The 25,835-nt window shown below is 52.6% G+C and overlaps 1 protein-coding gene across 2 annotated transcripts in view; it reads left to right on the top strand.

The window, feature by feature from the left end:
• ciita (class II, major histocompatibility complex, transactivator) overlaps window positions 1-25,835 on the top strand; it is a 132,791-nt gene that overhangs the window by 21,157 nt on the left and 85,799 nt on the right. Inside the window, exon 2 of one of the 2 annotated variants that reach the window (XM_038820763.1) lies at window positions 9,549-9,854. In XM_038820763.1, coding sequence (XP_038676691.1) covers window positions 9,551-9,854 — 304 coding nt within the window. In that variant the 5' untranslated portion in view covers window positions 9,549-9,550. Of the gene's footprint in view, window positions 1-9,548; window positions 9,855-23,430; window positions 23,570-25,835 lie in introns of those variants that run through there. The other variant, XM_038820764.1, reaches the window with a different exon arrangement.

The following is a 25,835-nucleotide window of genomic DNA, read 5'->3' as shown; positions in this document are numbered from 1 at the left end:
CCCGGGTCCCGCGGTCCGGTTCCGAGGGAGGACAAAATGGCGGCGTCTGGAGTACCTGCGGGGAAGACGCCCATGCAGCGCACGTTGCGGGGGCGGGGCAAGATGGCGGCAACCATGCAGCGCACGTTGCGGGGGCGGGGCAAGATGGCGGCGACCATGGAGTGCACGTTGCGGGGCGGGGCAAGATGGCGGCGACCATGCAGCGCACGTTGAGGGGGCGGGGCAAGATGGCGGCGACCATGGAATGCACATGGAATCGGAGGATGAAGATGGCGCCGCCCATGGTGCGCACATGGCAGGGGTGGCGAAAGATGACGGCGCCCACTGATCGCACGTGGAGTTGGGGAAGGAAGATGGCGGCGCCCACTGATCGCACGTGGCCCCGGGAGCAGCGGACGGCAGGGCCCATTGCGCGATTGGCTGAGGCGAGGGGGAGAGTTCGGGCGCGATAGCGGCAACTGCGCGGGCCTGACACACCGCTGCAAAGTGGCCTTTCTTGCCACAGGATTTGCAGGTCGCGGTGCGGGCCGGGCAGCGCTGGCGGGGGTGCTTCTGCTGACCGCAGAAGTAGCAGTGGGGACCCCCAGGGTGCGCGGTGCGGCAAGCAGCGCAGGCATACTGCACGGGAGCGGCCCCAGTCAGGGGGGTCGGTTGCGGGGTCCACGAGGGGTAGGATGGGTGGGCCGCGCGGCGGGTAGGGGTAGGATTGCACATTACAGGAAGCGCCCGTTATTGAGAGCGCTAAAGTTTTTGTTGCCGCAAGGTCAAGAGCGGCCCCTTCCAGCAGTCGCTGCCGGATGGGGTCCAATGCAATACCCGTCACAAGGGCATCCCGCATGAGGAGATTCAAATGTTCCATGGTTGAGACGGCCTGACAGTCGCAGTCCCGTACTAGAGGGATAAGGGCCCGCCAGAAGTCCTCAATCGACTCACTCGGTTGCTGAACGCGAGTGGCGAGTACATGCCTCGCAAACAGAGTGTTCGTCGACTGGGCGTAATTCTCTTTGAGCAGTTCCATGGCGCGGGCATAGTTAGGTGCGTCCTGAATCAGCGGGAACACACTGGAGCTCAGTCTTGTGTATAGGAGTTGTACCTTCTGAGCCTCCGATGGTGTAGGGTCCGCTGAGGTGATGTAGGCCTCGAAAACAGCCAGCCAGTGGTTAAAGTCTTTCCTGGCGTGCGGCAACTGCGGATCCAGCTGCAGGCGATCGGGCTTAATTCTGATGTCCATGATGTTGGAAAGTCTCACTGTAATAAATTGTGGCGCTAACAATTGCACACTAAGACTCGAATCGGTACAAGAGAGGCTTTATTACAGTGAGATGCTATTCCTTCGGCTGCAGCTGTAGAATGGCATCTCACGGAAACTTATGAATATTTATACTGCTCCCTGTGGGCGGAGCCAGCCGGCAGGGGCTTACCAGAAAACATGTAATACAGGTACTGTCGTACATCCCCTAATGCAAGCACACACATATATATACAGAACACCCTGATGATTCATGGCTGCCTGAACGCTCACCTTCCAAATCCCCCTCAGGCATGAGACCACCAAGTTCCCATTCATGTAAACCTGTTGTAAACGGCACCGGTGCCCAACGAATATAAAGTGAGGGGGGAAGATCTGCTGCGGGATTCGCTGTCAGCGGGATGCTCCATTCGCCGGCAGCGCAGCCGCCCCCATGGGTTTCCCCACGGCGTGGGGGTGGCCACAATGGGAAATTCCATTTGGCCGGGCTGCAGGAATGGAGAATCCCTCTGCCAGTGGGGGTGGGGCGGGATGGGGGGGATTGGGGGGGGGGGGGGGTGGGATGAAAATCGCAAATCCCAATCACGCTGGGGGAAATTGTGTTTTCTGATTCTCTCCAGATTTTGAGCCCACGTTGGCGGCTATAAAGTGGGCTGAAAATCGGCCTCAGTCTGTTTTTCTGATGCTGGTTGACAGATTGATCAGGGCACTGGGGACAGATCACCTGTTCATCTTGGAAATAGGATGTGAACTTTGCTGGCAGAATCTTTCATATCCGCCTGAGGGCAACTGGGGTCTCAGTTTAATATCTGATTGGAAAGACAGCATCTCTAACATGCAGCATTCCCTCAGTACTGCACCTTCGGCCTTGATTTTGTGCTCAAATCCTGGAGTGCGACTTGAACCTGCAGCGTTTTGACTCAGAGCAGAGAGTGTTACAAACTGAGCCACGGCCCATACACATCAGTTACTTTTTCGGGATAGTGCTTTCATTTGTTTTTGGGAGGGCCACGAAGAATCCAGCCCGAGTTTGCCAAGTCAAACAGAAAGTAACTTTATTTATAAGAATATGTAGACAGGGCCAGCAATTCGCTACTGGTTCCCTCTCTAGTTGGCAGAGAGATTACCAAATCCGTACATGATATTAACAACCACTTATTAAAATTACAACAGGTTTATGTCTTGCTTTTTGTGTTTCATTGTGTGTGCACATTCCAAAGTAATTGAAATTACATTCCAAAGTAATTGGTAACATTAAAATGGAGGTTGCTTCCTGATATTTTAGATTTCCCATTCCCACACCTATTTCTCAGCAAAGATATATTTTGGTTTCTCCTGATTTTATTTTCAGATGGTACAAGGGCTGGATGAATCAGCAATGCCACGTGTGCTCCCTGGTTCCCCTTCAAGTGGGATTATATTTGAAGTGCACCAATGTTGCTAGGGTGCGACCAGAGCACTTTTGGAATTTTCATTTTCAATTTCACTGTACAAGCACCAGCACTACCTGTCCTGTTCGGATGTCTTTCTGTGTTGGAAGGTTCTGTGCGGTGTGTACTCATCCACACAGGATCCAATAATAGTGCCCTTGGCACTCAATGGCGTGACCTTTGTTAAATCACCCGTTATCAACGTTCTGGAGGGGTTACCACTGACCAGAAACTCAACCGGACTAGCCATACAAAATATTGTAGATACAAAAGCAGGTCAGAGGTCAGTGACTCCTGCCACTCAGATCCAGTTTGGGATAGGACTTGCGCCTCCTTAATCACAGCACAAGATGAATTATGGGCTTTGCAAATAGGCACAAACGTATCTCTACCCCCAATAGTCAGCTTTAATGCTCCACTGTGGAATGGGGGCTTGAAACGGCAGCCTTTTGTCTGAGGGGCGCAGTGCTGCTACTGACCCAGCTCACAATGATTCATTCTCTTTTATTGTTTTTATTGCATTGCTTTTAAAGAAAAATACATTAACAAGATCTAAGCATCACTTGCAAGGCCAGAATGTACTTACATCTCTAATTGCCCTTACCCGTAGGGACACTGCAGAGGGCAAGTCAAGGTCAAGCAGGAATACACACCTGCAGTCATCGAAGGCCAGACCTGGTAAGGAGAGTAGACCTTCTTCCCTAAAGGACATCAGTAAATCAGATGGGTTTCTACAGCAATCTGATAGTCACCTAATCATCATTACTGATTCCAGTTCCTATTTCAGTTTCACTTCCCAATTGTTGGGGTGGTATTTGAACTCGAACGTGTGCACGGTGGCTCAGTGGTTAGCACTGCTGACTCGCAGCGCCAGGGACACGGGTTCAATTCTGGCCTCAGGTCACTGTCTGTGTGGAGTCTGAACGTTCTCCCCGTGTCGTGCGTGGGTTTCCTCCGGGTGCTCCGGTTTCCTCCAACAGTCCAAAGATGTGCAGGTCAGGTGGATTGGCCATGCTAAATTGCCCCTTAGTGTCCAAAATGTTAGGTGGAGTTACTGGGTTACGGGGATCAGGTGGAGGTGTGGGCTTAAGTGGGGCGCAATTTCCATAGAACCATCAAATTTACAGTGCAGAAGAGACCATTCGGTCCATCGATTCTACACCGTCCCCTGAAAGAGCACTCTACCTAAGCCCACACCTCAACCCTATCGCCGTTCCAAGGACCCAGTGCAGACTCGACGGGCCGAATGGCCTCCTTCTACCCTGGCGGGATTCTGTAATTCTCAGGACAATCGGTCTAAGCCTCTGGATTACCGAGTGGCATAACTGTAATGATCGTCTCCACGGATGCTGCCCGACCTTCTGAACCTTACCAGCGCCCTCTGATTTGATTTCATATTACCAGCATCCACATTATTTTGCCTTTATTAAGCTAACCAGCAAGGTGCATTTCCCAATAAATCGTTTTGTGTTTAATGGGGAGATTCTGGCCTTCAGTGTTCCTACAAAACAGCTTCCTGTGATGCTAAACAATTGACATTTGTCACCTACAAGAACCAACACCACTATTTTGAGTCCCCAGAGGAGGCGTGGGCCTTTGTACAGGAAGAGAAACTGGACTCGAATTAGACCCAGGGGATACTTGGCGGCCGTAGCCGCTCGGGTACTTTCAGCTGAACAAGCGGTTCTTTGTCGGCTGGGTCGGAACTGGGCAACCCTTATTGGAACGGTTCCCTTTTTTTTTTTTCTTTCTTTGTTTGGATCTTGAACTCTTGCTTTGGTTTTTCTTCTGATGTTTTTCCCCCCTTTGCCAACTTCCCTTAGTTATTGTTATTGTGGTTATTCATGGTTATTTATGGTTATTTATATTGTTTGGTAGAGGGCGACTGTTAAGTACATTGTTATTTGTTATCTATCTGTTATTTATAATGTTAAGTTGGGGAGGCGGGACGGGGGGGAGAGCAGATCGGGGATATGGGCTCCTAGGGGGGTTCTTTACAGGCATGGATGGGGACGGGGGTGGAACTGAAGATGGCGGGGTGGGGTGTGGCAGGGCGAAAGCGCGGGCTTTCCTCTGTTTTCCCGCGCGCGGGGCAGAGGAGGGGGGGGAGGGGAGGAGCGCGGGGCGTGGCTAGCAATGGCGACCTTTCCCGCGTTGGAGCGGGCCAGGGAGGAGTGGCAGGGGGGGGGAGGCCCCCCCCCCGAGCCGGGAGGAGTCGGAGTGTGGCAGGAGCAGCCGGGTCAGCGTAAACCAGCTGACTTACGGGAGTACGATGGAGGGTACATCGCGGCTAGGAGGGGTCCTAGCCTGGGGGGGGGGGGGGGGGGGGGGGGGGGGGTGGGGGGGGGGGGGGGGGGGGGGGGGGGGGGGGGGGGGGGGGGGGGGGGGGGGGGGGGGGGGGGGGGGGGGGGGGGGTGGGTGGGGGGGGGTTTAGGGAGGGACACCGGGTTGCTGCTGGAAAGACCAGGAACGGGAAGTGGAGGACTGGAGGGTGGGGGGAGGGGGCCATCGCCATGGGGAGCGGGTCAGAGGGGGAGGGTCGACCCGGGGCGAGCAGGGAACAGGACATGGCTAATCGGCAGGGGAAGGGGGCGGGTCGTCCCGCGACCCGGCTGATCACTTGGAACGTGAGGGGGCTGAATGGGCCGGTCAAGAGATCAAGGGTATTCTCACACCTGAAGGGACTGAAGGCTGATGTAGCAATGTTACAGGAGACCCATTTGAAGGTAGTGGACCAGGTTCGCCTGAGAAGGGGGTGGGTGGGACAGGTGTTCCACTCTGGATTGGACGCAAAGAACCGGGGGAGTGGCGATTCTGGTGGGAAAGAGGGTGTCGTTCGTGGCGGAGGAGGTGGTGGCGGATAAGGAGGGTAGGTATGTGATGGTGAAGGGTAAGCTGCAGGGGGAGAAAGTGGTGATGGTCAACGTATATGCCCCGAACTGGGATGACGCGGGTTTTATGAGGCGCCTATTGGGCCTCATTCCGGGACTGGAGGCAGGGGGCTTGATCATGGGGGGGGACTTTAACACAGTGCTGGACCCCGGGCTAGACAGATCGAGCTCAAGGACCAATAGGAGGCCGGCAGCGGCAGAAGTGCTGAGGGGGTACATGGAGCAGATGGGAGGAGTAGACCCATGGAGGTTTGGTAGGCCGAGGGCGAGGGAGTATTCCTTTTTCTCCCACGTCCATAGAGTGTACTCCAGAATCGATTTCTTCGTGTTGAGCAGGGGGCTGATCCCGAGGGCACGGGAAGCTGAGTACTCGGCCATTGCGATCTCTGATCATGCACCACATTGGGTGGATGTGGAAATGGGGGAGGCGCGGGACCAGCGCCCGCTGTGGCGGCTGGATGTGGGGCTGTTAGCGGACGACGAGGTGTGTAAAAGGGTCCGGAAGAGCATTGAGAGCTATCTGGACTTGAATGACACGGGTGAGGTGCAGGTGGGGATGGTCTGGGAGGCCCTGAAGGCAGTGATCAGGGGAGAGCTGATCTCCATAAGGGCACACAGAGAAAGAAAGGAGAGGCAGGAGAGGGAGAGGCTGGTGGGGGAGCTATTGGAAGTGGATAGGAGATATGCGGAGGCACCAGAGGAGGGGCTGCTGGGAGAACGGCGCAGCCTGCAGGCCAAGTTCGACCTGCTGACCACCAGGAAGGCAGAGACGCAGTGGAGAAGGGCGCAGGGCGCGGTCTATGAGTATGGGGAAAAGGCGAGCAGGATGCTGGCACACCAGCTTCGCAAACGAGATGCGGCTAGGGAGATTGGGGGAGTGAAGGAGAGGGGCGGGAAGGTAGTGCAGAAGGGGCAAGAAGTGAACGGGGTCTTCAGGGATTTTTACAAGGAGTTGTATCGGTCTGAGCCGCCGACGAGGAGAGGGGGAATGGAGGACTTCCTAAACAAATTGAGGTTCCCAAGGGTCCAGGAGGGGCTGGTAGAAGGGCTGGGGGCGCCAATAGGGCTAGAGGAGCTAGTCAAGGGAATAGGTCAGATGCAGGCGGGGAAGGCGCCGGGGCCAGATGGGTTCCCGGTGGAATTCTATAAGAAAAATGTGGACTTGGTGGGACCGGTACTGGTACGAGCCTTTAATGAGGCGCGAGAGGGGGGGGGGTTCTGCCCCCGACAATGTTGCAGGCTCTGATCTCCCTGATATTGAAGCGGGATAAAGACCCCGTGCAGTGCGGGTCCTACAGGCCTATCTCGCTTCTGAACGTGGATGCCAAGTTGCTGGCAAAGATCCTGGCAGCTAGAATAGAGGATTGTGTGCCAGGGGTAATCCATGAGGACCAGACGGGGTACGTGAAGGGGCGGCAGCTCAACACGAACGTGCGGAGATTGCTGAATGTAATTATGATGCCGGCAGTGGAGGGGGAGGCTGAGATAGTGGTAGCGCTGGACGCGGAGAAGGCATTCGATAGGGTGGAGTGGGAGTACCTGTGGGAGACGTTGGAACGGTTTGGGTTTGGGGAAGGGTTTATTAAGTGGGTGAAGTTGCTCTACTCGGCCCCGACGGCGAGTGTAGTGACAAACGGGAGGAGGTCGGAGTATTTCGGGCTCCACCGAGGGACCAGGCAGGGATGTCCCCTATCCCCCTTACTTTTCGCACTGGCGATTGAACCGTTGGCGATGGCACTGAGGGGTTCAGGGGGGTGGAGAGGACTGACTAGGGAGGGGAGGAACATCGGGTATCGCTGTATGCGGATGATCTACTGCTGTACGTGGCAGACCCAGAAGGGGGAATGCCGGAGATAATGGAACTATTAGCAGAGTTTGGGGACTTTTCGGGGTACAAACTAAATTTGGGCAAAAGCGAGGTTTTTGTGATACACCCGGGGGACCAGGGAGAGGGTATTGGGAGACTCCCCTTCAAGCGAGCAGGAAAGAGCTTTAGGTACTTAGGGGTGCAGGTGGCAAGGAACTGGGGGACCCTCCATAAGTTGAACTTTTCCAGGCTGGTGGAACAGATGGAGGAGGAATTTAAGAGGTGGGACATGGTACCGCTGTCGCTGGCGGGGAGGGTGCAGTCAATCAAAATGACGGTCCTCCCAAGGTTCTTGTTTTTATTTCAGTGCTTGCCCATCTTCCTCCCTAGGGCCTTCTTCAAAAAGGTGACGAGTAGCATCATGAGCTACGTGTGGGCGCACGGCACCCCAAGGGTGAGGAGGGTCTTTTTGGAGCGGAGTAGGGACAGTGGAGGGCTGGCACTACCCAATCTCTCGGGGTATTACTGGGCGGCAAATCTGTCAATGGTGCGCAAGTGGATGATGGAAGGGGAGGGGGCAGCTTGGAAACGAATGGAGAGGGCGTCCTGTGGCAACACAAGCCTGGGGGCCCTAGTAACGGCACCATGGCCGCTCCCCCCCACGAGGTACACCACGAGCCCGGTGGTGGCGGCCACCCTCAAGATATGGGGGCAGTGGAGGCGACACAGGGGGGAAATGGGAGGTCTGTTGGCGGCGCCCATAAGAGGGAACCATAGATTCATCCCGGGGAACATCGACGGGGGATTTCAGAGCTGGTACAGGGTGGGCATACGGCAGCTGAAGGACCTGTTTATAGAGGGGAGGTTTGCGAGCCTGAGAGGAGAAGTTTGAGCTCCCCCCGGGAAACATGTTCAGATATTTACAAGTGAAGGCATTTGCTAGGCGGCAGGTGGAGGGGTTCCCCCTGCTCCCCAGTAAGGGGGCGAGTGATAGGGTGCTCTCGGGGGTCTGGGTCGGAGGGGGGAAGATATCAGACATCTACAAGATAATGCAGGAGGCGGAAGAAGCATCAGGGGAGGAGCTGAAAGCCAAGTGGGAAGGGGAGCTGGGAGAGCAGATAGAAGACGGGACGTGGGCGGATGCACTGGAGAAGGTCAATTCTTCCTCCTCGTGTGCGAGGCTGAGCCTCATTCAATTTAAGGTGCTGCATAGAGCTCACATGACGGGGACAAGGATGAGCCGGTTCTTTGGGGGTGAGGACAGGTGTGTCAGATGTCTGGGAAGCCCAGCGAACCATGTGCATATGTTCTGGGCATGTCCGGTACTGGAAGGGTTCTGGAAGGGGGTGGCAAGCACGGTGTCGAAGGTGCTGGGGTCCAGGGTCAAACCAGGATGGGGGCTTGCGATCTTTGGGGTCGGGGTAGAACCGGGGGTACAGGAGGCTAGGGAGGCCGGAATACTGGCCTTTGCGTCCCTAGTGGCTCGACGAAGGATACTAATTCAATGGAAGGACGCGAGGCCTCCAAGCGTTGAAACTTGGATTAACGATATGGCTAGCTATATTCAGCTAGAAAGGATCAAATTTGCCCTGAGAGGGTCGGTACAGGGATTCTCCAGGCGGTGGCAACCTTTCCTTGACTTTTTAGATCAGAGATAGGCGTTCGGGGTCGTGGCAGCAGCAACCCGGGGGGGGGGGGGGGGGGGGGGGGGGGGGGGGGGGGGGGGGGGGGGGAGGGGGGGGGGGCAGCAATGGTCGTGGGGGGACATGCACGACTGTAAAGCGGGCAAGTCTGCTCGCTGCTCATGTCTGAAACTGTAGGCTGCCTTGTTTGTTAAGTTGTTGCTTGGGGGGGGGGGGGTGGGGGGGAGGACTGGTGCGCGCGAGAGGGCGGGCGAGGGAGGGATATTTGCCTAGAGGGATTGTGTTGTAAATAATCTAAAAATTAGTAGGGGTAAATGCCTGTATGGAAAAACTCTTTCAATAAAAATTATTTAAAAAAAAAACAATTGACATTTGATTCACATGTTTCATCGCCTTATTCCAGCTGAAACCACAAGCATCATTTCACAAGAGCTGATACTTGCAACTCGAGTATAAACCACACAAAGCACTGGTGTTTATTTGGAAGGTTTGTGCGATCATTAATTACTTCCATTCAATTTTTTTAAGGTATGATTCACTCCAGAAAATCCCTGCTCGGATTGATCAGTGAACTTTCAAAAGCACCTCCTTCGAAATTCCAAGTCTTATTGAGCGACTTGCTGGAAAAGGGCCTCTTGACAAAGGACGGCTACCGACATTATAACCAATGTGAGCCCGAGGACCTGTCGCGGACCATCCTGGTATCTGTTCTTGGCAAAGAGGAAAGTTACTGTCAAGCATTCCTCTCCCTCCTCTGCAACCATTTTCCATGGATTTGTGGAGTAGCAGTCTCCAATGACAAGGATCAAACGTGGGGAAATGGACAAACAGACAGTAAGTCATTTTGAAAAAGAAAACCCAGGGCAAAATAAGTTGCTTCGATGGGAAAAACATGGCGAGATGTACCTTGATTGTAAGGTGACCTCCTATTGGCCCTCCAGCTTTCAGAGCCCCACTGCCATCTTTGATTGGTTGGTGTGTGTGTGTGCCTGCTGACCACTCATTGTCAATCAAGGGAAAATCACTGCTGTGATTGGTCCCAATACAGTGCCGGATACAGAGCCGCATTTCACCCTGACATTCATGTTGTGCATTGCCCTGAGCAAGACTTAAACCTGCTCTACTCCCAAATTGAACAAACTTCATTTACACCTCCCCATAAGGTTTTTTAAAAATATATGTTTATGGGATGTGGGCTCCGTTGGCTAGGCCAGCATCTCTTGCCCATCCCTTGAGAAGGTGGTGGTGAGCTGCCTTCTTGAACCGTTGGTGTAGGTACATCCACAGTGCTGTTATGGAGGGGGTTTCTATGATTCTGACCCAACGACAGTGAAGTAAGGCCGATATATTTACAAGTCAGGACGGTGTGCGGCCTGGAGGGGAACATGCAGGTTGTGGTGTTCCCATTTGTCTGTTGTCCTTGCCCCTCTAGGTGGTGACAGTCAGGGCTTTGGAAGGTGTCACCGAAAGAACCTTGGTGAGTTGCTGCAGTGCATCTTGTAGATGGTACACACGGCTGCTACTGTGCTTCGGTGGTGGAGGGAATGAATGTTTGTGGAAGTGATATCAATCAAGCGAGATGCTTTGTCCTGGGGGGTGTTGAACTTCCTGAGTGTTGTTGGAGCTGCACCCGTCCAGGCAAGTGAAGAGTATTCTTTTAAAAAAAAACATTTTATTAAGGCATTTATGGTTTGAGAACAATACACGATACAAATGGATTATGAGGAGAGGTTGAGTAGACTGGGACTGTACTCATTGGAATTTAGAAGGATGAGGGGGGATCTTATAGAAACATTTAAAATTATGAAGGGAATAGATAGGATAGATGCGGGCAGGTTGTTTCCACTGGCGGGTGAAAGCAGAACTAGGGGACATAGCCTCAAAATAAGGGGAAGTAGATTTAGGACTGAGTTCAGGAGGAATTTCTTCACCCAAAGGGTTGTGAATCTATGGAATTCCTTGCCCAGTGAAGCAGTTGAGGCTCCTTCATTACATGTTTTTAAGGTAAAGAGATAGATTTTTGAAGAATAAAGACTTTCTCGCCCCCTGGCCACTCCAAATATTGACACCTCTGGACTAGACGCCACCCTCTTTTTAGCACCGTGGATATGACATCCACAAATCCCTGCCAGTATCCCCTAAGCTTTGGGCATGCCCAAAACATATGGACATGGTTTGTGGGCCTTCCAGCACACTTCACATACCTGTCCTCCACCCCAAAGAACTTGCTCATCCGGGCCACCGTCATGTGAGCCCGGTGAACCACCTTGAATTGTATCAGGCTGAGCCTGGCACATGATGATGATGTGCTGACTCTGCTCACAGACCGCCCACAGACCCGCCTCTACCTCCCCTCCCAGCTCATCTTCCCACTTGCGCTTTACCTCCCCTATCTGGGTTTCCTCCCACTCCATAAGTTCTTTATAGATTTCCAAAACATTACCCTCCCCCACCCCCCATTTTAGAAACTACCTTGTCCTGTATCCCCTGTGGCGGTAGAAGCAGAAAGATCGAAACCTGCCTTCGCACAAAATCCCTACCCTGCAGATATCGAAACCCATTCCCTCCCGGCAATTCGAACTCCTCCTCCATATCCTCTAAACATGGAAAGCTCCCATCAATACCGGGCCGGCGAGAACAGCAGAGGAGCCATTACCAATGCCCCCAAACTTGTGCCCTGCCATGAGGCCGCCTATGGCTATATTTGCCGCCCAGTAATAATTCCTAAAGTTCGGCAGTGCCAGCACACCCCCCGCTTGGCTCCGCTCCAACAGCACTTTCTTTACTTGCAGGGTTTTACCCGCCCACACAAAACCAGGGGTTACCCTATTCACCCGCTTAAAAAAGTCCTTTGGTATAAAAATCGTGAGGCACTGGAAAACAAACAGAAATCTTGGGAGGACCGTCATTTTTACAGTCTGTACCCTCCCCGCCAGTGACAGCGGGAGCATGTCCCATCTCCAAAAGTCCTCCCTCATTTGTTCAATTAACTGGGTCAAGTTTAATTTATGTAACTGCTCCCATCAAGTGGAGAGTATTCCATCACACTCCTGACTTGTGCCTTGTAGATGGTGGACAGGCTTTGGGGAGTCAGGAGATGAGTCACTCGCCGCAACCTTCCTAGCCTCTGATCTGCTGTATCCTGTGGGGTTGTTCTGTAAGAGAACTGAAAATTTGTCTAGATTGTGTCGAAAAGCTTGTCACTGAGCCAATATTTCTACAAAGACCGCTTCGCAATCGGTACAGCTCCTGTTGCAGCAACATTGGATGCTGGGTGATACGGTGGTATTATTGACTCCGTTCTTACTGAGATCATTTCAAACCTTTCTGACATGAACTGTGCACCATTAATAATAAAAATGATAATCTTTTATTGTCACAAGTTTGCCATGAGGGCAAATTGCGACATGGGCGCAAGATATCGCAAGATTCAGAAAGCGGGAATCTCACTGGCAAGATCTTGTTTTCTGGTCCCCCCCCCCCCCCCCCCCCCCCCCCAACCAACGAGGTAACCAGGTTTCCTCCCAGAATGGCCAAGGACACAATTTCAATAAATTGACATTTAAGCATTTGGCAGCAAGAGCAGGTGAATGGAAGTTAACAGTGGGACCAGCTCTGGATCTAAGAATCTGAAATAACGTCTCTCCTCTAATCCGGGTCTCATGCACAATCTCGATTAGAGCGTTCCACTGTAGGGCAGCACGGTGGCACAGTGGTTAGCACTGTTGCCACACAGCGCCGAGGACCCAGATTTGATCCCAGGCCCTGGTCACTGTCCGTGTGGAGTTTGCACATTCTCCACGTGTCTGCGTGGGTTCACCCCCCACAACCCAAAGATGTGCAGGTTAGGCAGAATGGCCATGCTAAATTGCCCCTTAATTGGAAAAAAAAAATTGGGTACTCTAGATTTATTTCCAATAAAGTATCATTCCACTGTTGGTGGCCATCTCTTCAGTTATCTCGGCCTCCAGCTCTGGAAATCCCTCTCTACCTCTCTACCTCTCTTTCCTCCCGTAAGGCACACCTTGAAACGTACTTCCTTAAACAAGCATTTGGTTATCTGACCTAATTATTGCCCTCTGTGATTTGGTCTAATACATTGTTTTCTAATGCCCCAGTGAAGCAACACCTTGGGGTGTTACATTACGTTAAATGTGCTAACGTAACACAAAATAGCACCGATGGAAGTAAATGCGATGTGAGAAAAAAACATTTTCTTACGATTGGTGGTCCAGGTCTGGAATGCTCTGTCTGGAAGTGTGGTGGAGACAGGCTCAATCGAGATATTCGAAGGACATTGTTTCCATTCCGATAAGGCCAGAAATTGGCACTAAGTCATACTGCTTGTTGGAAGGCCAGGGCCCCCACAATGGGCCTTACTCAGTCATTTAAACTTTATTTTCTCTTCCTACCATCTAGTTAATTCATATCTGAAATTGTTCTCAAATATAAATAGTAATATAGGATTTAGGGCAGGGGTTGGCCATTTAGCCACCGTGGGGCAGCACGGTAGCATTGTGGATAGCACAATTGCTTCACAGCTCCAGGGTCCCAGGTTCGATTCCGGCTTGGGTCACTGTCTGTGCGGAGTCTGCACATCCTCCCCGTGTGTGCATGGGTTTGCTCCGGGTGCTCCGGTTTCCTTCCACAGTCCAAAGATGTGCAGGTTAGGTGGATTGGCCATGATAAATTGCCCTTAGTGTCCAAAATTGCCCTTAGTGTTGGGTGGGGTTACTGGGTTATGGGGATAGGGTGGAGGTGTTGACCTTGGGTAGGGTGCTCTTTCCCAGAGCCGGTGCAGACTTGATGGGCTGAATGGCCTCCTTCTGCATTGTAAATTCTATGAATCTATAAGCCTGCACCAATATTCGATATAATCATGGCTGATCTGGCTGTGGCTACTGCATCTCTGCTATCCTATCTTTTAATCTAGCTTCCCAGTTCACTGTAGCCAACTCTACCTTCACACCCTCGTAGTTACCGTTATTTAGGGTTTGGACACTAGTCATGGATCATGTTGCATTCTAAGGTGCTTCAATACAATCAAAGGACCATGGCAGACATTTCAAAATGCTCATTACAGAAAATGCAATGGTGTTTAAGTTGTCTACATAGGTCAAGTTACACTCTGAGGTGTTTCAATGTAACTGTGATACGTGTAATATCCACTGTATGCATTCAGTGTGAGTCATAGAGCCCGAAGGGGGTCTGTACAAACCCAGCTCCCTCAGTGTGCTGTGATGCAAAGTCTTAGATCGCGACCTTCCCCCATTGACCTCTGTGGGGGCTGCCCCAAGCTTTAGTGCGTCTCTCAACACGCAGTTCTGGTCTTTGGAACGTACCAGTCTGCAACACTCGATCATGGACAACTCCTTGTGCGGGAAGCCCAACACATTTCGGGCAGATCAAACAGTGTCTTTCAGCGAGTTGATGATCCTCCAGCAGCAGATGATGTTTGTCTCGGAGTGCGTCCCTGGGAGTAGCTGGTAGAGTCCTGCGTCACCGAGCTACTCGGGTTGAACCTCGACAAAAACTCCAGACCTTCTTTGCAAAGGCATATTTTGCAAGGAGGTGGACAACAGCCTCTTCCCCACTGCAGCCACCTCAAGAGCAAGGTGCTGAGTCTCCAGGCGTGTAGGAAGGATTTGATGGGAAGGGCCTTTCTCACCAGCAGCCAAGCTACGTCTTGGTGTTCACTATTGCACTTTCTGTGATGACCATTTTGAAATATTTGTAATGTTCGTTCAGATATTTTATGGATAAAATATATTTTTGCAAAAGGAAAAGTTCACCGAGGGGCTAGGAATTGTGTAGACCAGTCATTTTCAAAATCAGGCTCGCGGCCCGCGGGCTGGTATCGGGAAGGTCATGGGGCCATCTGTCACGGCATTCCCAATCACGGGAAGAAGTGCCCAATGGCCGTGACCAGCTTTCAGAATGCCAACCATCGCGCGCATGTGTGTCCCCTCAGCAGTGCACAGGCCTGGAGCCCAGCGAGGCAGACCGCCTCCTCCTGTTATCAGCGCACTGACCCAGGAGAAGATTATTTTTCAAAATGGGTGGAGTCTTCTCTCTAGAAGCAGAGACAGAGAGCAGGTCATGCACCCCGTGGACTGACATCACATACTCTGGGCGCGAGAGAGAGAGTCCTCCATTTTGCAGCTGCCAGCAGTGCTGGTGTGAGCTCCAGGACCTCTGGTGAACAACCGTTTCAAGTTGAACATGAAGTTGTGATCGCTGTCACCTAATGGCTCCTTTACCATGAGGTTATTCATTAATCGGGTTCATTGCACATTACCAGCTCAAGGTAGCCTGCTCCCTGATTGGCTCTAGAAAATACTGCTCGAAGAAATGTTAACATCCTAGACCAGATCCCAACAATTCTTAGGACCCCGGACCAGATCCCAACAATTGTTAGGACCCCGGACCAGATCCCAACAATTGTTAGGACTCCGGACCAGATCCCAACAATTGTTAGGACTCCGGACCAGATCCCAACATTTGTTAGGACCCCGGACCAGATCCCAACAATTGTTAGGACCCCGGACCAGATCCCAACATTTGTTAGGATCCCGGACCAGACTCTGGCCCAGTGGCCCAGCTCAATCCAGGGCCCACCAGGTGTTGGCACTCCTCAGAGGTGCTGCCCCATTGCAGAGGAAGCAGGGGATCAGCAGAGCTCACCCCAACCTGCACCATAAGCCTTTGGAACCCTCCCTGGTTCTCTGCGTCTCTCAGGGTACAGGCCTCACCAGTGACCCCCATTTGTCTTAATCCTGGTGAGACTGGCAGCGCTGTCTGCCTCTGCCACCACCTCCCAGGAGCTGCTCAGGAGGGCAGGCTTGAGTCTGCGGCCCACCCTGGGGAAGAGGGTGTTCCTCACTGGCATCGAGCCCATGTGGGTCCGCCTCGGACTACTGAACTTAGTCGGGGAAGGGGGGGGGGCGGGGGTGCACAGGTTTTTTATGAGTCACCTTCGTTGCTGCAGTGAGTATATGTTAAAAACAATCCCAGCTGGCAGGCTCTTTCGTGCTAACCACAGCCCCAGCAGTTGCAACACCTGCTGGGCCAGGAATTGCTGTCAATTTGCGCTGGCAGAGTGCTGGCAAATATGCATGTCCTGGCTGGCTTACCGAATAACACCCCTATTGGAAGTGTTTTTGGGGCTGTACTCATCCAGGCAAGTGGACAGTATTCCATCACACTCCAGACTTGTACCTTATAGATAGTCGACAGGCTTTGGGGAGTCAGGAGGTTAGTTACTCTCTGAGAATTTTGAGCGTCTGACCTACTCCAGTAGCCACAGTATTTATCAGTTCCTGATCAGTAGTGGCACCCATGATGTCAATGGTGGAGGACTCAGTGATGGTAAGAGAGGTGGTTAGATTTTCTCTTCTTGGAGATGGCCATTAGCTGACACTTTGTTGTAGCCTGAATGTTATTTGCCACCTATCAGTCCAGGCCCGAATATTGTACAGACCTTGTTGAATGTGGGCATGAACTGATTTGTTATGCAGTTTTGCAAATAGAATTGAATAATGTTAAGATGGTTGGGCCTAGGATGCCCCCCCCAAGTAAATTCTGGGGTTAAGATGTTTAGCCTCCAACCACCACTACCGTCTTCTTTGTGACAAGCGTCATGGGCAGAATATGTGCTCTCTTACTGCCCATAATCGGTATGTTCTGTATGAAGACGTATGCCTTTTCGTACCCTTGGAGTGCGTATTCCAATTAAATAATTCAGCAGCAGACTTTCATGAGTTTAAAACAAATCTGTTTATTCTCTTTTTTTATGAACCATCGCATGCGCACACATGATACACTTTTACATAATCAGTCTCTGAATTGACTCACAATGCTCTTATCTCGTACGACTACGTTGCCAACCATCAACGTATTCTCTCCGGATCCAAAAGTCACATTCCTTAGCTTATCATGGACTGGCCCACAAGGAGAACAGATCAAATAAAAGAAAAGACTTGCATTTCTGTCGCAACATTCACAACCTCAGGACGTCCCGACATGCGATACATCCAAAATGTACTTGGTTTTGTTGTAGGCGGCAAAGGTTACTGGATTCAAATTAGTTTGTAAGTTCGAAAACCACAACTGGGGCAGCACGGTAGCATTGTGGTTAGCACAATTGCTTCACAGCTGCAGGGTCCCAGGTTTGATTCCGGCTTGGGTCACTGTCTGCGTGGGTTTCCTCCGGGTGCTCCGGTTTCCTCCCACAGTCCAAAGATGTGCAGGTTAGGTGGATTGGCCATGATAAATTGCCCTTAGTGTCCATAATTGCCCTTCGTGTTGGGTGGGGTTACTGGGTTATGGGGATAGGGTGGAGGTGTTGACCTTGGGTAGGGTGCTCTTTCCAAGAGCCGGTGCAGAGTCGATGGGCCGAATGGCCTCCTTCTGCACTGTAAATTCTATGCTAGCTGATGAGCCTCAGACAGCCTGAATGTTGCCTCAATAATTAATATCAGCCGGAGCAAGGGGGTAAAAGTACCCCTGCTCTTTGAAATTGTGCCAACAGTTTTCATCCACCCGAGCAGGCTTTGGTTTGTTTTAACCCTTCATTCGAAAGACCGCCCCTCTTGCAGTGCAACAGTCCCTCAATTCTGCACTGGGGTAACAGCCGAGATTTTGCACTAAGTCAGCGGTGAGACTTGAAACCACAAGTCAAGCTCTGAAGTGAGAGTGCTATCAACTAAGTTGCAGCTGACAACTAATGAAACATTCAAACTCTCCTCCAGTTCCTTTTTGAAAAAAAAACTGTTCTGCTTTTTGGTTTGATAAAACCTGTGGGAGCGGACGTTGCAGCCAATGCAGGTTCATTCTTCTTTTGCACAGATCTAATATTTTCTCCCTCGATCTCGCATTGGTCTGGATTTTGCTGTGAGGAGCAACGGGAAGGCTTTTGCCATTCAGCTCTTTCATGGATTTCCAAAGACGTTTAGCAGGCTTGTCTGAGGAGCCTTCCTCTGTTCTGATATCTGGTTGTATTCAACACCCTCTACAGGGGACCTGTGGCATCTGTGAGCAGGAAAGGCAGCAGTGATTAAACTCACGAACACATGCAGACATCAAAGGAGGAAGTAAAATCAGGCTATGTAAATTTACATTTAAGTGATTTTTCAGGAAACAAAATAAAGATTCGATTGTGGGATTAAGCAAAAAATGTGAAATGTTTGAATGTTTTTTTTGATTGGGGCGGCGCGGTGTGGCGGTGGTTAGCACTGCTGCCTCATAGTGCCAGGGACCTTGGGTCACTGTCTTTGTGGAGTCTGCACGTTCTCCCCGTGTCTGCGTGGATTTCCTCCAGTTGCTCTGGTTTCCTCCCACAGTCCAAAGATGTGTAAATGAGGTGGATTGGCCATGGTAAATTTCCCCTTACTACCGCAGGATCTGTCCGCGGGGCGGCCGAGGGAGATGACGGCCCCGCACATGCGCGGGTTGGAGCCGTCCAATCCGCGCATGCGTGGCTGACATCATCGTGCGCGTCAGCCGGTGTGATGCTTGGCGCGCGGACTTAGTGACGGTCGCTAAGACCGCGATGCTGTGATTCACGGGGCCCCGCTGCTAGCCCCACCCGGGGAGGGGGGAGAATCGGGTCCCGGGAGGGGGCGCGGAGGCTGCCGTGAAACACGGGCAGTTTCACGGCAGCCTTTACGACTCGCCGCATTTGCGGAGAATCGCGCCCAACCTTACTGAGCCATATAGGATTCTCAGGAAGCTTGGCAGGGTGGGTGCTGAGAAGTTGTCTCCCCTTGAGGGGGGGGGGGGGGAGGGGGGTCTCATTCTCTCTATGCAAAGTGAAAGTGTCTTAACCTGAAGGCGAGTGTGTGCGGAGAGAGAGCGCAGAGAGAGAGCGCAGAGAGAGCACAGAGAGAGAGCGCAGAGAGAGTGCAGAGAGAGAGAGCACAGTGTGTGCAGAGAGAGAGCAGAGAGAGAGCGCAGAGAGAGCACAGAGAGAGAGAGAGCAGAGTGTGTGCAGAGAGAGAGAGCGCAGAGTGTGTGCAGAGAGAGCAGAGAGAGAGTGCAGAGAGAGCGCAGAGAGAGAGAGCAGAGTGTATGCAGAGAGAGAGAGCGCAGAGTGTGTGCAGAGAGAGAGCAGAGAGAGAGCGCAGAGAGAGCGCCGAGAGAGAGAGAGCACAGTGTGTGCAGAGAGAGAGAGCACAATGTGTGCAGAGAGAGAGAGCGCAGAGTGTGTGCAGAGAGTGCAGAGAGAGAGCGCAGAGAGAGCGCAGAGAGAGAGAGCAGAGTGTGCAGAGAGAGAGCAGAGAGAGCAGAGTGTGTGCAGAGAGAGAGCAGAGAGAGAGCAGAGTGTGTGCAGAGAGAGAGCGCAGAGTGTGTGCAGAGAGAGCAGAGTGTGTGCGGAGAGAGAGCGCAGAGAGAGACCACAGAGAAAGCACAGTGTGTGCAGACAGAGAGCGCAGAGAGAGCAGAGAGAGAGCAGAGCGAGTGCAGAGAGTGTGCAGAGAGAGCACAGAGTGTGTGCAGAGAGAGAGCGCAGAGAGAGCAGAGTGTGTGCAGAGAGAGAGCGCAGAGTGTGTGCAGAGAGAGAGCAGAGTGTGTGCAGAGAGAGAGCGCAGAGAGAGTACAGATAGAGAGCGCAGAGAGAGCAGACAGAGAGCAGAGTGTGTGCAGAAAGAGAGCAGAGAGAGAGCAGAGTGAGAGCAGAGAGAGAGCACAGAGACAGCAGAGCGTGTGCAGAGAGAGAGCAGAGTGTGTGCAGAAAGAGCGCAGAGAGAGCAGAGTGTGTGCAGAGAGAGAGCAGAGTGTGTGCAGAGAGAACAGCATGAGAGAGAGCAGAGAGTGTGCAGAGAGAGCGCAGAGAGAGAGCAGAGTGTGTGCAGATAGAGAGCGCAGAGAGGGTGCAGATGGAGATCAAAGTGTGTGCAGAGAGAGAGCAAAGTGTGTGCAGAGAGAGAGCAGAGAGAGAGCAGAGAGAGGGCAGAGAGAGCGCAGAGAGAGAGCAGAGTGTTTGCAGAGAGAGAGCACAGAGTGTGTGCAGAGAGAGAGCAGAGTGTGTGCAGAGAGAGAGCGCAGAGAGAGTGCAGATACAGATCAAAATGTGTGCAGAGAGAGCGCAGAGTGTGTGTAGAGAGAGAGCAGAGATAGAGCAGAGTGTGTGCAGAGAGAGAGCAGAGAGAGCAAAGATGAGCAGAGTGTGCACTGAGAGAGAGCAGAGAGAGAGCAGTGAGGGAGCAGAGAGAGAGCAGTGTGTGCAGAGAGAGAGCAGAGTGTGTGCAGAGAGAGCACAGAGAGAGCAGACAGAGAGCAGAGTGTGTGCAGAGAGAGCGCAGAGAGAGAGCAGAGAGAGAGCAGAGTGTGTGCAGAGAGAGCGCACAGTGTGCGCAGAGAGAGAGCAGAGAGGGATCAGAAGTGTGTGCAGCGAGAGAGCAGAGAGGGAGCAGAGAAAGAGCAGTGTGTGCAGATAGAGAGCAGAGAGAGAGCAGAGAGCAGAGGGAGAACAGAGCGAGTGCAGAGAGAGAGCGCAGAGTGTGTGCAGAGAGAGAGAGAGAGTGCAGAGAGAGAGCAGAGTGTGTGCAGAGAGAGCGCAGAGTGTGTGCAGAGAGAGCAGAGAGAGAGAGCAGAGAGTGTGCAGAGAGAGAGAGCAGAGTGTGTGCAGAGTGTGTGCAGAGAGAGAGCGCAGAGAGAGCAGTGTATGCAGAGAGAGAGCGCAGAGTGTGTGTAGAGAGAGGGCAGAGTGTGTGCAGAGAGAGAGAGCAGAGAGAGTGCAGATAGAGATCAAAGTGTGTGCAGAGAGAGCAGAGAGTGTGCAGAGAGAGCAGAGTGTGTGCAGAGAGAGAGCAGAGAGAGAGCAGAGTGTGCGCGGAAAGAGAGCGCACAGAGAGAGCAGAGTGTGTGCAGATAGAGAGCGCAGAGTGTGTGCAGAGAGAGAGCAGAGTATGTGCAGAGAGAGGGCAGTGTGTGCGTAGAGAGAGCGCACAGAGAGAGCAGAGTGTGTGCAGAGAGAGCAGAGTGTGTGCAGAGAGAGAGCGCAGAGAGAGCAGAGAGAGAGCAGAGTGTGCATTGAGAGAGCAGAGAGAGAGCAGAGTGTATGCAGAGAGAGAGAGCGCAGAGTGTGTGCAGAGAGAGAGCAGAGAGAGAGCGCAGAGAGAGCGCCGAGAGAGAGAGAGCACAGTGTGTGCAGAGAGAGCAGAAAGAGAGCAGAGTGTGTGCAGAAAGAGAGCAGAGAGAGTGCAGAGAGAGCGCAGAGAGAGCAAAGTGTTTGCAGAGAGAGAGCGCAGAGAGAGCAGAGAGAGATCAAAGTGTGTGCAGAGAGAGAGAGCAGAGTGTGCAGAGAGAAAGCAGAGTGTGTGCAGAGAGAGGACAGCGTCTGTGCGGAGAGAGATGCACAGAGAGAGCCGAGAGTGTGGGCAGTAGAGAGCGCAGAGTGTGTGCCAGAGAGAGCGGAAAGGTGTGCAGAGAGAGCAGAGTGGTGTGCGAGAGAGAGCACGAGAGATACGCAGAGAGAGCAGCAGAGTGGTGGCAGAGAGAGAGCAGAGAGTAGAGGAGAGTGTGTGCAGAGGAGAGATCAATGAGAAGAGAGCAGACGTGTGGGCAGAGATGAGAGCACAGAGGAGAGCAGAGAGAGAGCGAGCTGTGCAGAGAGAGAGCAAGAGAGAGCAGAGTGTGTGGCATGAGAGAGGGCAGGAGGAGAGAGAGAGCAGAGTGTGTGCACAGAGAGAGCGCAGAGAGAGTGCAGATAGACAGCAAAGAGTGTGCAGAGAGAGAGCAGAGTGTGTGCAGAGAGCGCAGATAGAGCAGAGTGTGTGCAGAGAGAGAGTGCAGAGTGTGTGCAGAGAGAGCAGGGTGTGGCAGAGAGAGAGCAGAGTGTGTGCAGAGAGAGCAGAGTGAGAGAGAGCAGAGAGTGTGCAGAGAGAGAGCAGAGAGAGCGCAGAGAGAGGGCAGAGTTTGTGCAGAGAGAGAGAGCAGAGTTTGTGCAGAAAGAGAGCAGAGTGTGTGCAGATAGAGAGCGCAGAGCGAGTGCAGATAGAGATCAAAGTGTGTGCAGAGAGAGAGAGCAGAGTGTGTGCAGAGAGAGCGCAGAGAGAGCAGAGAGAGAGAGAGCAGAGAGAGTGCAGAGAAAGAGCAGTGTGTGCAGAGAGAGCAGAGAGAGAGAGCAGAGTGTGTGCAGAGAGAAAGCGCAGAGTGTGTGCAGAGAGAGAGCGCAGAGAGAGTGCAGATAGAGAGCAAAGTGTGTGCAGAGATGAGCGCAGAGAGAGCAGAGTGTGTGCAGAGAGTGCAGAGTGTGCAGAGAGAGCAGAGTGTGCAGAGAGAGAGCAGAGTGAGAGCAGAGAGGGAACACAGAGAGAGCAGTGTGTGTGCAGAGAGAGAGCAGAGTGTGTGTAGAGAGAGAGCGCAGAGAGAGCAGAGAGAGTGCAGAGTGTGTGCCGAAATAGAGTGCAGAGAGAGTAGAGTATGTGCAGAGAGAGAACACAGAGAGACAGCAGAGTGTGTGCAGAGAGAGAGCGCACAGTGTGTGCAGAGAGAGAGCAGAGTGTGTGCAGAGAGAGGGCAGAGTGTGTGCAGAAAGAGAGAGCAGAGTGTGTGCAGAGAGAGCAGAGTGAGAGAGAGCAGAGAGTGCAGAGAGAGAGCAGAGAGAGTGCAGAGGGTGAGCCGAGTGTGTGCAGAGAGAGTGCAGAGAGAGAGAGCAGAGTGTGCAGAGAGAGCAGAGTGTGTGCAGAGAGAGAGAGCAGTGAGAGCAGAGAAAGCGCAGAGTGCAGAGTGTGCAGAGAGAGAGCGCAGAGTGTGTGCAGAGAGAGAGCAGAGAGAGAGAGCAGAGAGTGCAGAGAGAGTGCAGAGTGTGCAGAGAGAGAGAGCGCAGAGAGCAGAGAGAGAGCAGAGTGAGTGCAGAGAGAGAGCAGAGTGTGTGCAGAGATAGAGCAGAGAGAGAGAGCAGAGCGAGTGCAGAGAGAGAGCAGAGTGTGTGCCGAGAGAGAGCAGAGTCTGTGCAGGGAGAGTGCAGAGAGAGAGAGAGCAGAGTGTGTGCAGAGAGAGCAGAGTGTGTGCCGAGAGAGAGTGCAGAGAGAGAGAGCAGAGTGTGTGCAGAGAGAGTGCAGAGAGAGAGAACAGAGTGTGTGCAGAGAGAGAGCAGAGTCTGTGCAGGGAGAGCAGAGTGAGAGCGCAGGAGGAGAGAAAGCGCAGAGAGAGGGAGCGCAGAGGCAGCTTGTAGGGGTTTTCCCATATTTCCTGTTCCTTGTGGCTTTGCTGCCAAAGGTGATGAAAAAAACCTCAGCGGGAGCAGCGGTGAGATCCTTGCTTCTTGGGTACGTGGAAAGTGCAGCTCCCCAGTCACAGTGTGTGTGTGTGTGTAATGTGCACCTCCCCAGTCAGTGTGTGTGTGTGTGTGTGTGTAATGCGCACCTCCCCAGTCACAGTGTGTGTGTAATGCGCACCTCCCCAGTCACAGTGTGTGTGTGTGTGTGTGTGTAATGCGCACCTCCCCAGTCACAGTGTGTGTGCTGTCCAAATCTCCCAGCCATCCTGGGCTTTGCTCTTCGCTACAATGTGGGCTTTGAGGTGGTTCTGAACCCGCACAGGAGGTGAGTGGACAGGCGGCTGTGTTGCCGTCGATGTTTTTTGTCTTGTTGAATCTGTGAAAGGGCGGGTGAGGAGAGGAGAGCCCTGGATGGGAGCGGCAAACAGTGTCCTGGGCACCTACAGCACCCTGACTCTGGGTGGGAGCGGCAGTGCCCTGGGCACCTACAGCACCCTGACTCTGGGTGGGAGCGGCAAACAGTGTCCTGGGCACCTACAGCACCCTGACTCTGGGTGGGAGCGGCAAACAGTGTGCTGGGCACCTACAGCACCCTGACTCTGGGTGGGAGCGGCAGTGCCCTGGGCACCTACAGCACCCTGACTGTGGGTGGGAGCGGCAGTGTCCTGGGCACCTACAGCACCCTGACTCTGGGTGGGAGCGGCAGTGCCCTGGGCACCTACAGCACCCTGACTCTGGGTGGGAGCGGCAGTGCCCTGGGCACCTACAGCACCCTGACTCTGGGTGGGAGCGGCAAACAGTGTGCTGGGCACCTACAGCACCCTGACTCTGGGTGGGAGCGGCAGTGCCCTGGGCACCTACAGCACCCTGACTCTGCTGACTGCACTTTACTGAAGTTTGTGGAGACAAAACAAACAAACCCCGAAATGTAAATGAAACAACTTTATTGGCTGGAGTTTGCTGTTCGCTGGAGGGCAGGCAGCGTTATCAGCGCCTTTATTGGGTTTGGAGGGGGTTTGCCATGTCCAGCACATTAGAAAGTAGCAGTGAACATGTCCAGCTCCCCTTAAACAGGAGGGATAGAGAGAGTGAGAGAGATAGACAGATAGCAACATCACGGTGGGAAAGACAGGCGCACAGAGTTCAGCATCCGAGGTATCATTTGTAACAATTGTGGCAAACCTGCTTCAATACAATTGAATAGTTACAGTGATTGTAAATAATATCGCTTCAGCCAGGAGAGCGCCTGCATCTAACCCCGCACAGCACACACACAGATGCTGCAGCGAATTCACCTCGCTGACCCAATCTGTCTTTAGCAGTTTTATCTTGGCCGGTGCAAAAAGTAAATAATTGTGGGGCAAAATGCGGAGCACAAGTTAATGTTTTAATAAGGTGTGTGTGTGTGTGTGTGGGGGGGGGGGGGGGGGGGGGGTCTCCAATCTGCATTGGCGGCTAGGGTCGTGTTTCAAACATCTGGCGGTTCCTGTAAACTGCATGGCGATGATTTCCAAGAAATTGAAAGTCAATGTTAGGGAGCTGGGATACTGTTGCTGGCGCCGTCTCCTGGTTGGAGGTGGTGTATAAACACAGTCACACAGGCTAGGGGAAGTTTGAAGGGTGTGTGTACTGCCTTGGTTCAGTCCCTTTGTTGCATTTCGAGTTGTCTTTGTCTGATGCCAGCTTTCTTCCCGCATGGCAATAATTCTGTTTCAGATTCCAGCATCCGCCCTTCTATCTTTCCAACAAGAAAGCGCGAGTCAGACCAAATTGGGGGCTGAAAGGGATGGTTTCTAAATTTGCCTGGCCTGCGTTTTATATTCGAATGATAATAATCATCATTATTGTGGTCACAAGTAGGCTTATATTAACACTGCAATTAAGTTATTGTGAAAAGCCCACAAATTCTGATTCTGACTATAAGGCAAGAGTTTAACTCATTCAAAACCCATCCACTGAGACATAAACTGTGGCCTGTGTGACTGATTCCTTTCCCCCCTGAAATGACTAGATGACAGAAGGTTGAGAAAGCACTTTCTCCTTGGTGAACCCATCACATTTTTATTCATTTTGCCCGGAATTTGTAGCCTGCCTGGAATTGCCCTCGGATGAATGGTCTCTCGGAATGACTATGGTCCACGTGATGCGGGGCCCACTCACGGTGTTGTTGGGTTGGGGGGGGGGGGGGGTGCTTCAGTTTTTTGACCCAGCCACAGTGAAGCACACTGTGATATATTCCCAAGTCAGGATGACGTGTGGCTTGGAGGGGAACTTCCAGGTGGTGGTGTTCCCAGATATCAGCCGCCCATGGCCCCTGGGTGGTAGGCGTTACGGGTTTGGAAGGGGCTGTCCAAGGAACTTTGACAAGTCATTGCAGTGCATCTTGTGGGTGGTGCAAACTGCTGCCACTATGTCAGTGGTGGAATGAATGAATGTTTAATGTGTTGGACGCGGTGTTTATTTAGCAATCTAGTGTCAGCTTTGAATGTTGTTGGAGCTGCACTCATCCAGGAGGGTATTCCAACACATTCCCGACTTGTGCCTTGCAGGATTGGGGTGGGGTGGGGGGAAGTGGGGGGGTTGTCAGTTGG

Source organism: Scyliorhinus canicula, chromosome 15, assembly GCF_902713615.1.
Source record: "Scyliorhinus canicula chromosome 15, sScyCan1.1, whole genome shotgun sequence".
Taxonomy (NCBI): Eukaryota; Metazoa; Chordata; class Chondrichthyes; order Carcharhiniformes; family Scyliorhinidae; genus Scyliorhinus; species Scyliorhinus canicula.
This window is presented reverse-complemented; position numbering and strand designations above follow the sequence as displayed.